The sequence below is a fragment of the Lactuca sativa genome, chromosome 3, assembly GCF_002870075.4.
Source record: "Lactuca sativa cultivar Salinas chromosome 3, Lsat_Salinas_v11, whole genome shotgun sequence".
Taxonomy (NCBI): domain Eukaryota; kingdom Viridiplantae; phylum Streptophyta; class Magnoliopsida; order Asterales; family Asteraceae; genus Lactuca; species Lactuca sativa.
The window spans coordinates 316,592,717-316,606,429 of NC_056625.2; the positions used below are offsets into that span (position 1 = coordinate 316,592,717).

At 33.3% G+C, this 13,713-nt stretch overlaps 1 protein-coding gene across 1 annotated transcript; it reads right to left on the reverse strand.

Moving 5' to 3' along the window:
- Positions 1 to 3,386: 3,386 nt before the first annotated feature.
- LOC111906367 (mitochondrial carrier protein MTM1) lies at positions 3,387 to 6,801 on the reverse strand. The gene is made up of 10 exons (XM_023902123.3): positions 6,205 to 6,801; positions 5,972 to 6,046; positions 5,583 to 5,693; positions 5,447 to 5,506; positions 5,047 to 5,217; positions 4,869 to 4,968; positions 4,428 to 4,522; positions 4,181 to 4,333; positions 4,010 to 4,068; positions 3,387 to 3,694 (listed from the first exon to the last, which is right to left on the reverse strand). The coding sequence occupies exons 1-10, from the start codon at positions 6,379 to 6,381 to the stop codon at positions 3,556 to 3,558; spliced, it is 1,140 nt and encodes a 379-aa protein (XP_023757891.1). The 5' UTR covers positions 6,382 to 6,801; the 3' UTR covers positions 3,387 to 3,555.
- Positions 6,802 to 13,713: the final 6,912 nt, after the last annotated feature.

A 13,713-nucleotide genomic window follows, 5' to 3' on the forward strand; every position in this document is an offset into this window, starting at 1 on the left:
GAAATCACCAAACAATATTGTTGTTCAGAATGTTTCGGTGGTTTGGGTTTATACTCAGCATATGAGGTTTCCTCTTATACATTTGTAGCCTCGAGGGCCCAATCTTGAACATTACAAGACCACATCTTACGTGTCAATGGAATATGTGGTATGAACTTTGATTACCTATGTGTTTTGACTCGTCTTTGCGATACGATTCCGAGATTTGACTGTAGCAGTTTCACTAATAAGGACACCCTCCCTAAAAATCCCAAAAAACATTGGCGTGTGCACTTTTTAGCAAAATCGTCAGAGATATAGAAGTCGACTTCGACATGACTGTTAGCCAAGTACCAGTTTTTTGAGTGTCTTCGAGCACCTCATGTACAAGATTTTCTGTTGACTATCCCTATTGATGGCCTCGACCAACATGTGTCTCCTGTGGAGTACCGAACCATCATTCGTTACCGCCTCATGATTCCTCTATTCCCAATTGACGAGATATGCCCAGTTTTCCGCAAGGCATGTTTGGACACTTTTGGGGAACATGCGGTTCATTGTAGAGAGCTCCCTGGTTTCAAGTACCAACATTATGTGGTTAGGGATGTTCTCTTTGATGTTTGTCGGCGTGCTGGTATTTCGGTGAAGAAAGAAGCATTAGTGAACTTTTTGACGGACCCACAGGATGGTAAATTCACACTCAGACCGGCTCACATTTTGGTCTTTGGATGGGTAGGAGAGAAACACGTTTATGTGGATCCTACTGGGGTCCCTCCTCTAATTGGTTTGAGGAGCGGGGGTTTTACAACAAGACATGCCGCTTTGAAAGCCGCTGCGTGCAAAGTGACAAAGTACGATAATGCATGTATAGAAAATCAACATGTGTTTGTACCATTTGCGTTTGATACATTTGGTTTTCTCGCACCAGAGGGGGTGGAGCTCCTCAACAGTGTTCAACAGGTCATGCATTCTAATGTTAATGTTTTCAAAAGAATTGGTTTTGCCATCTAGAAAAGGCTAGCAGCGCAGCTTGTTGCCCAGTTGCATTCCATCGATATGTATTGACCTCTTTTATGTTATATATTAAAATTATCATTAAAGAAAAAAAAGTTTATAAACTCTTCTCATGGTAAAACTTTTAAAGACCATTTCCACCAAAAATAAATAAATAAATAAATAAAAACTTTAAATGATATAACCAACAAAAAAAACATTTTTATGGTAAAAAAATTTTCAAAAAACATTTCCACAGCAAAAACAAGCTTTAAAATTGACGATTTTTGAAAGATTAAAAAATGTGTTATGTATGGGTTCATCCAAAACGACTTTTCCTTAATTTGTTGATGATTTCTCGATCCATTTCGTTACCACATGCAAAACGAGTTAGATATTTTGGATGAATCATTACACAAGAAAACTTATAGTAGTACCCATTTGAGACCCAACAATGAAATTTTCAGTAGCTATTACATACACAAGAAAAAACGAGTAAAAGTGCGACACTTTGTTCTTTGACATATATATATATATATATATATATATATATATATATATATATATATATATATATATATATATATATATATATATATATATATATATATATATATATATATATATATATATATATATATATATATATATATATATGAGGGTTCAATTGAGAAAAAAAAAAGTTAACAATGGGGGAATCATTCTCAGCCATTCATTTATTTTTGCCACAAAAGTCTCGTCGTACCAGCAGAAATAAAAAAGGAATAGACATGTGTTTTCCATCAAAACATGTTTTCTTAAACTATGCTAATCATTACCTTAATATATATACAAAACATAGTTTTTTCGTTTTTTTTTTTTAAATTTTTTTAATTTTTAAAAAGCTATTTTATCGAAAAATGATTTTAAATATACCAAAATTCATGATTTTTTATTCTTTACAAATAGACATCCATATTGATATAGTTTTAGGATAAAATAATTTTTTTTATATTTTCAGCTATCGTTATTCATAAGTGAATAAAAATGAATCAAGTTTTTACTACAGTACATTCGTTATTCGGTTATGAATAAAAACTATGATTAATTTTTTTTACAATTTAATTATCATTCATATATGAATATAGCATATAATAAACATAGTATATTCATATTTAAATATTAGACGATGCATTCAGTTATCAATATTACATAATATATTCACTTGTGAATATTAGATGATATATTCACTTATGAATATTAGATAATATTTTCATATCTGAATATTACATAGTACTACATGGTATATCACATGTGAATATTACATAGTATATTCATTTGTGAATATTAGATGGTATATTCACATATGAATATTACACAGTATATTCACATATGAATATTACAAGGTATTTTCACAAATATATATAATTTTTATATGTTATTCACATATAAATAACATACAGACTTGCATATTTGTTTTTTTGTTTTAATAATCATATACTGAGAAAACATATTCATATATAAATATAACGTAGTAATTTAGTTTATGCATTTCATCAAACGGTTGGAGTGCATACAATTTAACTTTTTTTAAAAATGTTAAAAACATAATATTTTGACTATTTAAATCTTATAAAAGAGCAGATTGATAGAGAATTATATAAAATTTTTCAAAAAAAAAAACGATTTGATCTTTTTCTAACCTCAATCTTAAAGTTTTATTTGATAATCGATGTTGAGTTAATGATATAAAGTGGATTTTTGTTGATTATCGATAATGTTGATCTAATAACGCTGGGAGTATAATTAATCATAGATGTTGAAGATCTGATCGTATTCAAACACAATTGAAGGTTGAATTAAAAGAACCAAAAACGAATTTTTGTTGTTAACTGTTGAATCGTGTTGATTATTGATGAAGATCAATAATTGATTAACACTGGATGATGTTGATGATGGTTTAATTGAAGAAATCTGGATAATTGTTGAAAGTTGGAGAAGAAATTTGGATGATGAACGATGAATGTGTTTCAACTGTAATCTAATTCTCTATAGATACGTATTTGAGTTTGAATGTTGTTATCATATTTACAAGTTTGCCACTGTGTCTTTTTATGCTTTAGATAAAATGAGTGGCTGAGAATGATTCCCTCTTTCTCAACCTTTTTTATTTCTCAATTGAACCCACCCCTCTCTCTCTCTCTCTCTCTCTCTCTCTCTATATATATATATATATATATTATATATATATATATATATATATATATATATATATATATATATATATATATATATATATATATATATAAGCATCAAACTGCTTGTCGACAAAATGGAAACTTGGTCGACAAAATTAATATCTTCAAACAATATCTTCAAAATTATGCTCCAGCCATTTAATTAAATTTAATATCATGGTGTAAATGGAAACATGGTCGACAAAATTAATAATAAATAGAAAAAATACAAAAAAAAAAAAAAAAGATTAGACATGAGTTCGTGTATAATTACAGTTTTGAACAAAATAAAATAGGCGAAGTGCCATGGATTTTGGCATTTTGCAACATTTTTTTTTCATCTGTTAAGAAATTGATAACAAGTTCTCTAGTTCTTTGTCTGACATTTTCTGTTGTGTAAAACATACTTAACAACTTCATAAAAGGATACTACAATACCCACTGATGGGCCTGCACGTGCAACACGTGGCCCAACTCCCATGAATAGTCCCTTCATTCCTCCATCTCTGTTCCATTCCATCACCACTTGTGATTAATTGATATATTTGAGGAAAATATTATAAATTTTGATATATTAAATATATTGTTTCTTGATAAAAGTTTAAGGCCTAACTAACATAAAAAAATCAAAACTTTATATAATGGTTTCTTTAAAAAAAAAAAGAAAAACAAACCCTCAAAAAATTCTTAAATAGTTAAAACTAAAAAAAACAAAAAAAAAACAATGTACAATGGTTTTTATGGAATTTAAAAAAAAAAAAAAAAATCCCTTTTACGTATGTATTGTGATAGAAAATAGAGATTGGTGTTAAGATGCTTACCTCCATATTTCAATCAATGTTTGCCTTGTGGTCATTTGCATCGCTCGTATTTGATCTTTCTGAAATTGACAACAAAAAGATATTACCATAATACCCCTAAAACCAATTTACATTTAAATCAAACTTGTTGGCATTTAATATACATTTTCATCATAAATTTTTAGAGAGTACCTCTATTTGACGCCGGGTTTTGGCAACGTCTAAAGGACATGTACATGCGCCAGCAAGGCATCCTGCAACAAACCCACCACAAAAGTTTGCACCAACAACAGTCACAGGACTTGACACGTCACCTGCTGACATGGCAAATATTTGTCTCCTCACCTGTAACAAAAACACAAGAGATAATGGATTTATTAACTTTCACCTAAAATAGATGATAATGGAAATGGGATTAACTTTATATTGTAAGCCTCACAGGTTCAAGAGTAGCCCAACAAATTGCAGAAAATGGAACATCACGTGCTAATTGGGCCCCAAGCCCAGTCCACAAGAATCTAAACTTATGTAATGCTGCAAAATTGATAAAAAATTACTTCATATTACATATATAAATATATAATATACACATAGAGATCAACTAATCTTATCCGTTGATTCAATAAGGGCATGAATGTCAATTGGTGGTTGGTGGGTTTGTGTTTTTTTTTTTCTACACAACTTATTTTGATGTATCTAGGGTTTTTAATTCAAAATAAAGTCAGGTTTATAATGAAATAAGTTTTGTTGAAATATTTTTTAACCAAACATCGGCAAATTTACAATTATGCCACCACCTCCATTACTTTTCCAAACTAATCCGGACCATTGATTAATGAAATAAATGGATCATAATAGTGATACACACATATCCACTTACAGCTTCCAAGGGTACCCGTGGTTCTGTTTGTGGATATTACCCCATCGAGTGTTTTCAACACGCCTGGAGGCTTTTTACCATGACGAGTATCTTTAAACGCCTATCACATCACAAATTTCAATTATTTACTAAAATAAATATTTAAAATTTATTAATTATGTATATATACTTATATTACCTGCATACGGGTTCTTGCAAGTTCAATAGGATAACAAGTAATACAAGCAAGTGAACGAGCAACAGAACCTGCAACTAGTGGGACATAAGGAGTCATGCTTGCTGCATTTTGTGATGAATATTCTTCCATAAAATTGCACAAAATGTCATAACAAGGTAAGTAGATGCCCACCTGCCAACAATCATTGTCACAAATTATTATATAAATAAATAAAAACCCTAAGTCCAAATCTCATAAAAACCACTATAGTTTAAGTTTTTTTTTTTTTTTTTTTTTTTTTTTTTTACAGTTTGACCACTAATAGTTTGTTGGTTAAACCCAAAGTATAGTGTTCTTTTATGAAATTTGGACAAAAAACAAATGATAGACTTGAATTAGTAAATAAAATGTAATGACTTACTGTGGGGACAGATAATGCTAAACTTGCAGTTGTACCCCTCCAAAGTCTGCCAAATCCTTCCTGCCCAAATCAACTCCAATTTCAGAAAATATAATTATTTTTTTATAGAGAAAAAAAATGTGTGAAATTTGCTGACCTGGCGTATAACTTTGTAGAAGACATCTAGAGTGCCTTTATATGGAGAACATGAAGGTTCACCAAGAATTGATCGGTAGCATGAAGGAAAACATCTTGTATCTGGTAACATCTGAAGAATAACTGAAGTTGTAAAAAATCAACACAAATGGGTAATGGAAAAATCCCATGGACAGATTTTGATTTTCAACCATAGCCTCCTTTGCATTTAATGTCTTACACAAAAAAGAGAAGAAAAGTTTGCATATTTTAATGGTTTTATTTTTTAATTTTAATTCAGCAAAAGAGGTCGACCACAACACAATAGATCCACATCAAAAAGACGACACATAACAAGAGATTCCTATTACAAGTAAAAACAAACCATGAAAACATGAAAGATTAGCGCACCGTATTAGTACCAAAGGAGCATGTGTGGCTAAGATTCTGAAAAGGAACACCAGCAGCCTGAGCTTGCAACCTTGTCTGTAAAATTTAAGGACACATAAAACCATGAATTTGGCCTGCAATTTCAAAATGAAGGTGCTTGGTAGCATCCATTAAACATGATTCCTTCAAAAAAAAAAAAAAAAACAAATATACAGAAACCCCAACGAATTGCAGGGGAATCTAAGAAATAGTACCTTGGCGACATCGAGGGGGTTGACTATGATGGCGGACAAAAACGCGGCCCCGGCTGCTGATAACGCCCTTTCCGAGAATCCCATATTGAAATTCGAAGGAGAAGCCATCGAATTCGTTTGAATTGACGAAGAATTTTGAAAATTAATCTCACTTGATGATGATGCCTCTGCACTCATCGACGCCGACAACCGCTGCCTCGGTGACGAGCTCGCCGTTCCTGAATTATTACTTTCAATCGTACATACGGAGATGGTATAAGATTATTAAGCACCGTTGAATTGAGTTGTTTTACGAAGGTTGCAGGAAATCGCGAGGATTTGGTTTGCTTTGCTGCCTAATATGAGTCCTATTACGTGTTCGACGAATTGCCCCAATGGAGAAATTGGTTGGGGCTTGGGAATTGTAGGGTGTCTTCTCGTTTTGCATGGAGGAAGTGTGGGATTCGTGGCGTGGAACAAAGGCCCCAAGACATCCAAACATGAGGGAGGTGGCACGGTGGCCTGCAGCTACGCATTCATTAATTTTATACAACTTGTTTAATATTTGTTTAAAATAATCTCAAAGCAAATAAAAAACAAAACCAACACTAACTTTAAAATTAATTCTTCACTATTTTGTTTGCATGATCAAATCGAGTGAAAAACCAAATATATATTATTAATTATTAATTATTAATTATATCTAATGATAAAAAGTATTTGATCATATTTTAATTTATATTAATATTATATTAAAAAAAAAGGCTAAAAAAAGCAATTTTTCTTTACATTTTTTTCCTAAAAGTTTGGCCAAATTTAAGAAAATCCCGTAAGCATTCCATGGGATTTGACGCTATAAAATGGGTCCTCAAGTTTGTTTTTTTTTTTTTTATTTTTTTTTTATTTTTTATTTTTATTTATTTATTTATATTTTTTCAGATTTTTCATATCAAATTTTTTGTTTTTCCAATATAATTTCTTTTGGGTTTTCTTTTCTTTTTTTTTTTTATTATTATTTTTTTTATTTTTTATCAAAAAGCTTATAGTTTAGCGTATTTCCAAAACATCATTTTTAGACATTTCATAGTACACATTCCAATTTTGGTTGTATGCATAATGAATTTCTTGTTGGTGTTTTGTATTTTGTCAAAGTTGTGTGTCCCATCTAGAAGAAAAAACATCAAAATTTTGTTCGTTGAAAAGGTTTATTCTTTAATTCGTATCGTAATGGACTAAGAGCATGAAATGAGTTAGTGTGAGTTTATGGACTTTGAATCACTAGTAGACTGCTAATGATTTAAATATATTTATTTGAAACTAGAAAGGTTATCCTTGCTATGCGGGAGCCAGAAGCTTTCAATGTTATTTCTGAATCGATAAATATGACAGACGTAGAAAGTGTAAGGATGAAATGTCCGAACTTTGCTCCAAACCGTTTTTTTCATGTTTTTATGAAAAAAATGTAAAAGTTTTGACTGCAAGGACCAGAAGTGTCAAAATGACTAAAAAATTATAGGGGTAGGGATTAGCAACTTTTTAGAAAATGGATCAAAGTTGTCAAACCGTTAAAGTTTTGTGCCAAACTTTAAATATTAAAAGGTTCCTAAAAAACGTAAAAATATTGATTGCAATGACGAAAAATGTCAAAATGACTAAAGAATAAGGAGCAAAGTTGCCAAAAAAACATCTAATTTTACTATTCCTAACTTTGAAGCCCAACAATACTACAAGAACCAATTCTGCCAAAAAAATATCAAGTTTACTATTCCTAAGATTCATTTCTTTAATATATATATATATATATATATATATATATATATATATATATATATATATATATATATATATATATATGTATATGGTTAAGTTATTTTGTTTTCACTATCTATTATGTGCATGTATGATTGATTCTGGACCAATCGTTTTAGTTATTTTAAGAAAGTAATTAATACATATTACATGTTGAAGATATAATGGGTATTAATTACATCTTCAACATTTAATATGCATTAATTACTTTATTAAAATAACTAAAATGATTGGTTCAGAATCAATCATACATGCACACAATAGATAGTGAAAACATTTGAACCTAACTCTCTCTCTCTCTCTCTATATATATATATATATATATATATATATATATATATATATATATATATATATATATATATATATATATATATATATATATATATTATTTTTTGTCAAAAGCAAACCCTCTCCTTCAAACTTTTCAAAATCAGGGAGTCATAATAGGTGATGAAAAACCTATTTTTATGTAATAATATGTAGTTTTTGAAATGATATTATTTTGAATAAATTATATAAGATTAATAGTAAAATGTATTGTAATGCCCGCGTTTCTGGCTAAGCATTAATATTACGATGTAATAGTTAGAGTCAACAATCGTAATCTATTTTGAATAATGAAGAAGAATTATTTGAGTATTATGTGATTTATGTGTAACATACGTGCTTATAACGATGTAATAAAATAATAATAAAAATATGCGTCAAAAATAAAATAATAGATAGACCCAATATCTATAAAGAAAGTTGAAGTGGTCGTAACAAGGATTCTGGAGATATAAGGAACGCTGAAATCCGACTTATAATGAAGAAGTTATGACCCGTCGAAGTTTCGCGATTAAACCGACACAACTTTGTGTATCGTAAAAAGTGAGTTTGCGATAAAATACTTTTTAGCCTTAACAATCTAAACGAAAGTCGTAGTATACGTTAAACCTAGAGCATGCATATAGAGAACGTCCAAATCTGACTTCGTTAGACGAAGTTGTGATTTTTCTAAGATTTGGCATAACAATATTCAGCCCAAAAATTGAATTTTAGATCGATCGAATTTTAGCCGCCACAATCTAAATGAGAATCGAAGATCTCATTAATAGGAGCTCAACAATATAAAAACAGCCGAAAATGGACGTCGGGTGATAAAGTTATTAATTTTTAATGGACTTTAACTGTCTAAGTCTGTTAAAATTATAACTTTAAAATTAAATTTAAAATTAGCCGACGAAGTCTAAATGAAAGTTGTAGATCACGTCACTACTTATGCGTGGAAATAAAGAACGTCAAAAACGGAGATCATATGCGAAAATTACAGAATTTAGAAGATAATTAAATTATGGGTTAAGATGCAAGGCTGACACGTGACGCGATCCCAACCACACCTTCTTCCCTACGGCTTCGCATATGATGCTGAAACGTGTTGCAAGTACGCCCAACATAGGGCTTGGTACACCCAACATACTTCGGAATTACGCCCCGCGTAATTCAATTCCTCAACCTATAAATAGAGGCACAAATCTCTCATTTCTTGAAACATTCCAAAAATACGACCCAAAACTTTTTGTTTTAATATTACTAAAAATCACAACGTCAACTATTTGATAATAAAACAATGAATCGTATGTCTCAAAATGCCATAGTAAATGTATCAATTCAAAATTGAAGTTAATATCATATCGAAATATCTAAATAAAACTCCCAGGAATACACTGCAATTGTGGTGTGCGCCATGCCATCAATCTGAGCCCTTCCCCTTGCTTGTGGAAGTACCTGAAACCAAAACTGAAATTGTAAGCACAAAGCTTAGTGAGATCCCCCAAACTACCACATATCATACAATTACATATAAAACACATACTGGGCCTTGCCCACTGCATTGGACCAAAGTCCGGACTAACCGGGGCCTTGCCCCCTGCATCGGACCGAAGTCCGGAAACTACATCGGGCTGAAGCCCGGACTAACTGGGGCCTTGCCCCCTGCATCGGACTGAATTTCGGCTAACTGCATCGAACCGAAGTCCGGACTAACTGGGGCCTTGCCCCCTGCATTGGACCGAAGTCCGGCTAACTGCATCAGACTGAAGTCCGGACTAACTGGGGCCTTGCCCCCTGCATCGGACCGAAGTCCGACTAACTGCATCGGATCAAAGTCCGGACTAACTGGCTGAACATGGCATAGCATAATCATAACTACTAGCATAAACACATATACTGCATACTGCATCGGACCGAAGTCCGGAACACATAACACAAAAACATGCTTGAATCACAAAGACATCAAGCACACTGAACTACTGCATCGAACCGAAGTCCGGAAACTACTGCTAACTAGATGGGCCGACATTGTGGCCATAGACCCGTTCCTACTGGAAGGAAAACTCACCTGAACTGCTGAACTCGGCCAATAATCCTCCGACTGCTAACCGACAACTCTCCGAAATGCTGCTCCTCTAGCTCCCTGAGCAACCAATACCAATAACAACACTTAGACTAAACTGTCTTCCCAGGGTCAATTAAGTAAACTTTGGTCAAAGTCCTGGTCAAATTCAACCTTCCTGATTGACTCTACTCGCCGAGTCAACCCGTCGAATTGTCGAGTTCTTATACTCAGAAAACTCCCATAACACGACTCAACTCGCCGAGTCGCCCCAGGACTCGTCGAGTTGAACGATCTCTAAATTTTGTCTTGACCAACTCACTGAGTTGCCAACCGAATCACAAATCTGAAGCTTAACCAAAAGAGGTTGGGGTTCTATGACCTGACTCGCCGAGTCCAAGGCAATCTTCAACAGACTCGCTGAGTTGTTCTTCCAACTCGTCGAGTCCATGAACATGTTCATACAACTCGTCGAGTACACCCATGTGACTCGCCGAGTCTTTCCACTTCTCAATCCATTCAGAGGCTTTTCGAGCCATGCAGGGGCTCCAAACTGTAGATCCACACTTCTAAGGCCCACCCTTCATGTAAAGTTGCAAACTTTACGTGAAACCAAGGAGTTATAGGCTTGACACACTCTAGGGCTAGGGTTTGAGACAAACATGATTCACCAATACACCAAAGACTGATACTTTATGGGTTTCTAGGCCAAGATAAACCTATATATAAAGTTCTCTTTGCTCACCAAGGCACAATACACGAATTGACCTTGGAAATGACCCCAAAATGATAAAATCTAACTAGGAAAGGGGATCTAAATGAATAACAGCCAAGGTATGAGCTTCATACCTTCAAATGATCTGAAATATCACACCAACTCAGAATCTACTGCCAATTCTTGAATCACCAAAGGTTCCTTTCTTCATTCTAGCTTCAAAGCACCCAAAAATGGCAAAGAAAGCTTGAGAGCACTACAATAGAGGCTTAAGGTTTCGAGAGTAGGTAAAGGGAGTGATGGAGGCTGGGGTGGAGGCCTGAAATGATGCTTAAATAGGGTACCAAGTCCGAAAATTAGGGTTTCCCAAACCAGATCAGACTAGCCAGTCAGTCTCCCCGACTCGCCTAGTCGGTCACTTAATCCGCGACACGGGTCACGCTCCGACTCGTCGAGTTCCTCCTTGGAATCGACGAGTTGACTCCTTTGACTTAGGGCTTTTCTTTCCTTTCCTGTTCTTCCTGATTATGGGTTTTACATTTCTTCACACCATTCTTATCCCACTCTCTCCCAATATCCCCAAACCTTCTCTTGCTTTACCTAGCACTTCCTAAGTGTTAGAGGCGAGTCCTGAAGTGCCAGAAGGCCCTGAGAAGAAGAGCCTTCGGCTCAGAAGTTCTGTCCGCGCGAGACCCGAATCTTCGCTAAACTCCCTTGTAAGTGAATTATGCTTACCCTACTTCAAGTATAACATATGTTTAAGTTCATTATCACTATTATGAACCTATAAACAAGATTTATCAGTGATTCATAGTCGTTATACTGATCTGATATGATCTTACCTGGTTGTTCCTTAATTGGTAGATCATGAAAGCAGAATTTGAGTTAATGATAAATCTAGACTATTAATTACTCGCAATAAATATTAGACTAAAATCTAGTAATAATGATACTAGGTTTCGTTAAAGGAAAAGAAAATTGTTAGAAGCGAAGTGCTGCTCGAAATTCGAGTCATCACTTTAACAAGTGAGTGCATAGTTACTTTCATCTACACATAGATGTGAAGTATTTAATATAAATTACGTGCTATGTGTGCAAATTATCTGTGTTCTTGATATCTATGCTGGATGAACAAAATATACATGTTTTATTTGATTTAAACTGTATATGTATTTTATAGCTATAATTATGATGGGAAAAGATGGGTAGATGATATAGATGATGAAATAAATGATGAGAGGCCTCGATGCTTAAGCTGATCCAGTCATCTAACAGAGTATAGATGATGAACACAAACTATTTTAGACATTCCAGTGGAATGCTAACATGCTCGCAACCTGTAGGTGTTTTTGAGCAACATGTTCACGAGGTGTACTCCATCCCCCTCATGATTGCCTTATTGACATATATTGCTGAGGAATCCCCTATGCAATGTTGTCCACCCCGATGATAATCCTTATGATAGGTACCTTAAAATTAGATGCATTAGGGATAGAAAGTGAGGATAACAGGAACAGGTAATCAGATTGAATGATTTTATGAGATTAATAAACTTAATTATTGTGGGTTAAAAGCCCTATGTGCTCATCAGGCTCCCAAGCCTAACTCACTTAGTTTTTTGTATTACTGGTAGTGGCAATAGAGCATAGGAGTGATGATCTGATGAGAAATCTATGAATTATAGGCCATTAAAATAATAGATGTTGTAAGGCCTGTAATATTTCTGTTTATGCTTATGTACTATATTGACAATGACATCCCAATGTTTTTAATATAATGGAAATACACTTCTTCGAAAATTCTTTGATAATTTACTTATCATATTTTTTTGGGAACAAATTCCTCAATATTATTCTTCGAAAAGATACTCTGATTTTTAAATAAAGCATAAACTAATCGGTCTTTTCTGACCGTGAAATTGGAGATGTCACATGTGTACAAAAAAGTTTAATGGTAAAATGTATAAAAAAAAGTTTAATGATATAATGTATACAAAAAAAAAGTTTTATGTATAATGCTATGACATCCCCATTTTCACGGCCAGAAAAGACCGATTTTGTTTATGCTTTATAAAAATCAGAGTATCTCTTTTAATAAAAACGTTGCGGAATTTGTTCCCAGAAAAAAATGATAATTACATTATCAAAGCAATTCCGAAGAAATGTATTTTTATTCATTTTAAAACATCAGGGATGTCATCGTCAATACAGAAACATAAGCATAAACAGAACTTACATTCATTATCACTAGTGATTTATATCTCCTTAATCCCTCAGTGTAATGTAACTTCATATAGACACCTGTGATACAAATAAACTAAGTGGGTCAGGTTGGGAAACCTGGTGAGTACATAGGGTTTTCAATCTACAATAATACAATTATTATGTTTACACATCAAACAATCAACCCAATTACCCATCCCCATTATCTTCTTAAGGATTTACCCTAAGAATCAGCTACTCCTCGTTCATTCATTCCTAAGGATCATCCTAAGGAAACGGCACGAAGTTCATCATTGCCAATGACACAATTGTCAAGCACAACCGCTAATGTTATCACTTAGGCGCAGCTGCCAGAATTATGACATTCTCTATGAGGCGCTTCTGCCAGTACTGTCCTTTAAACACTA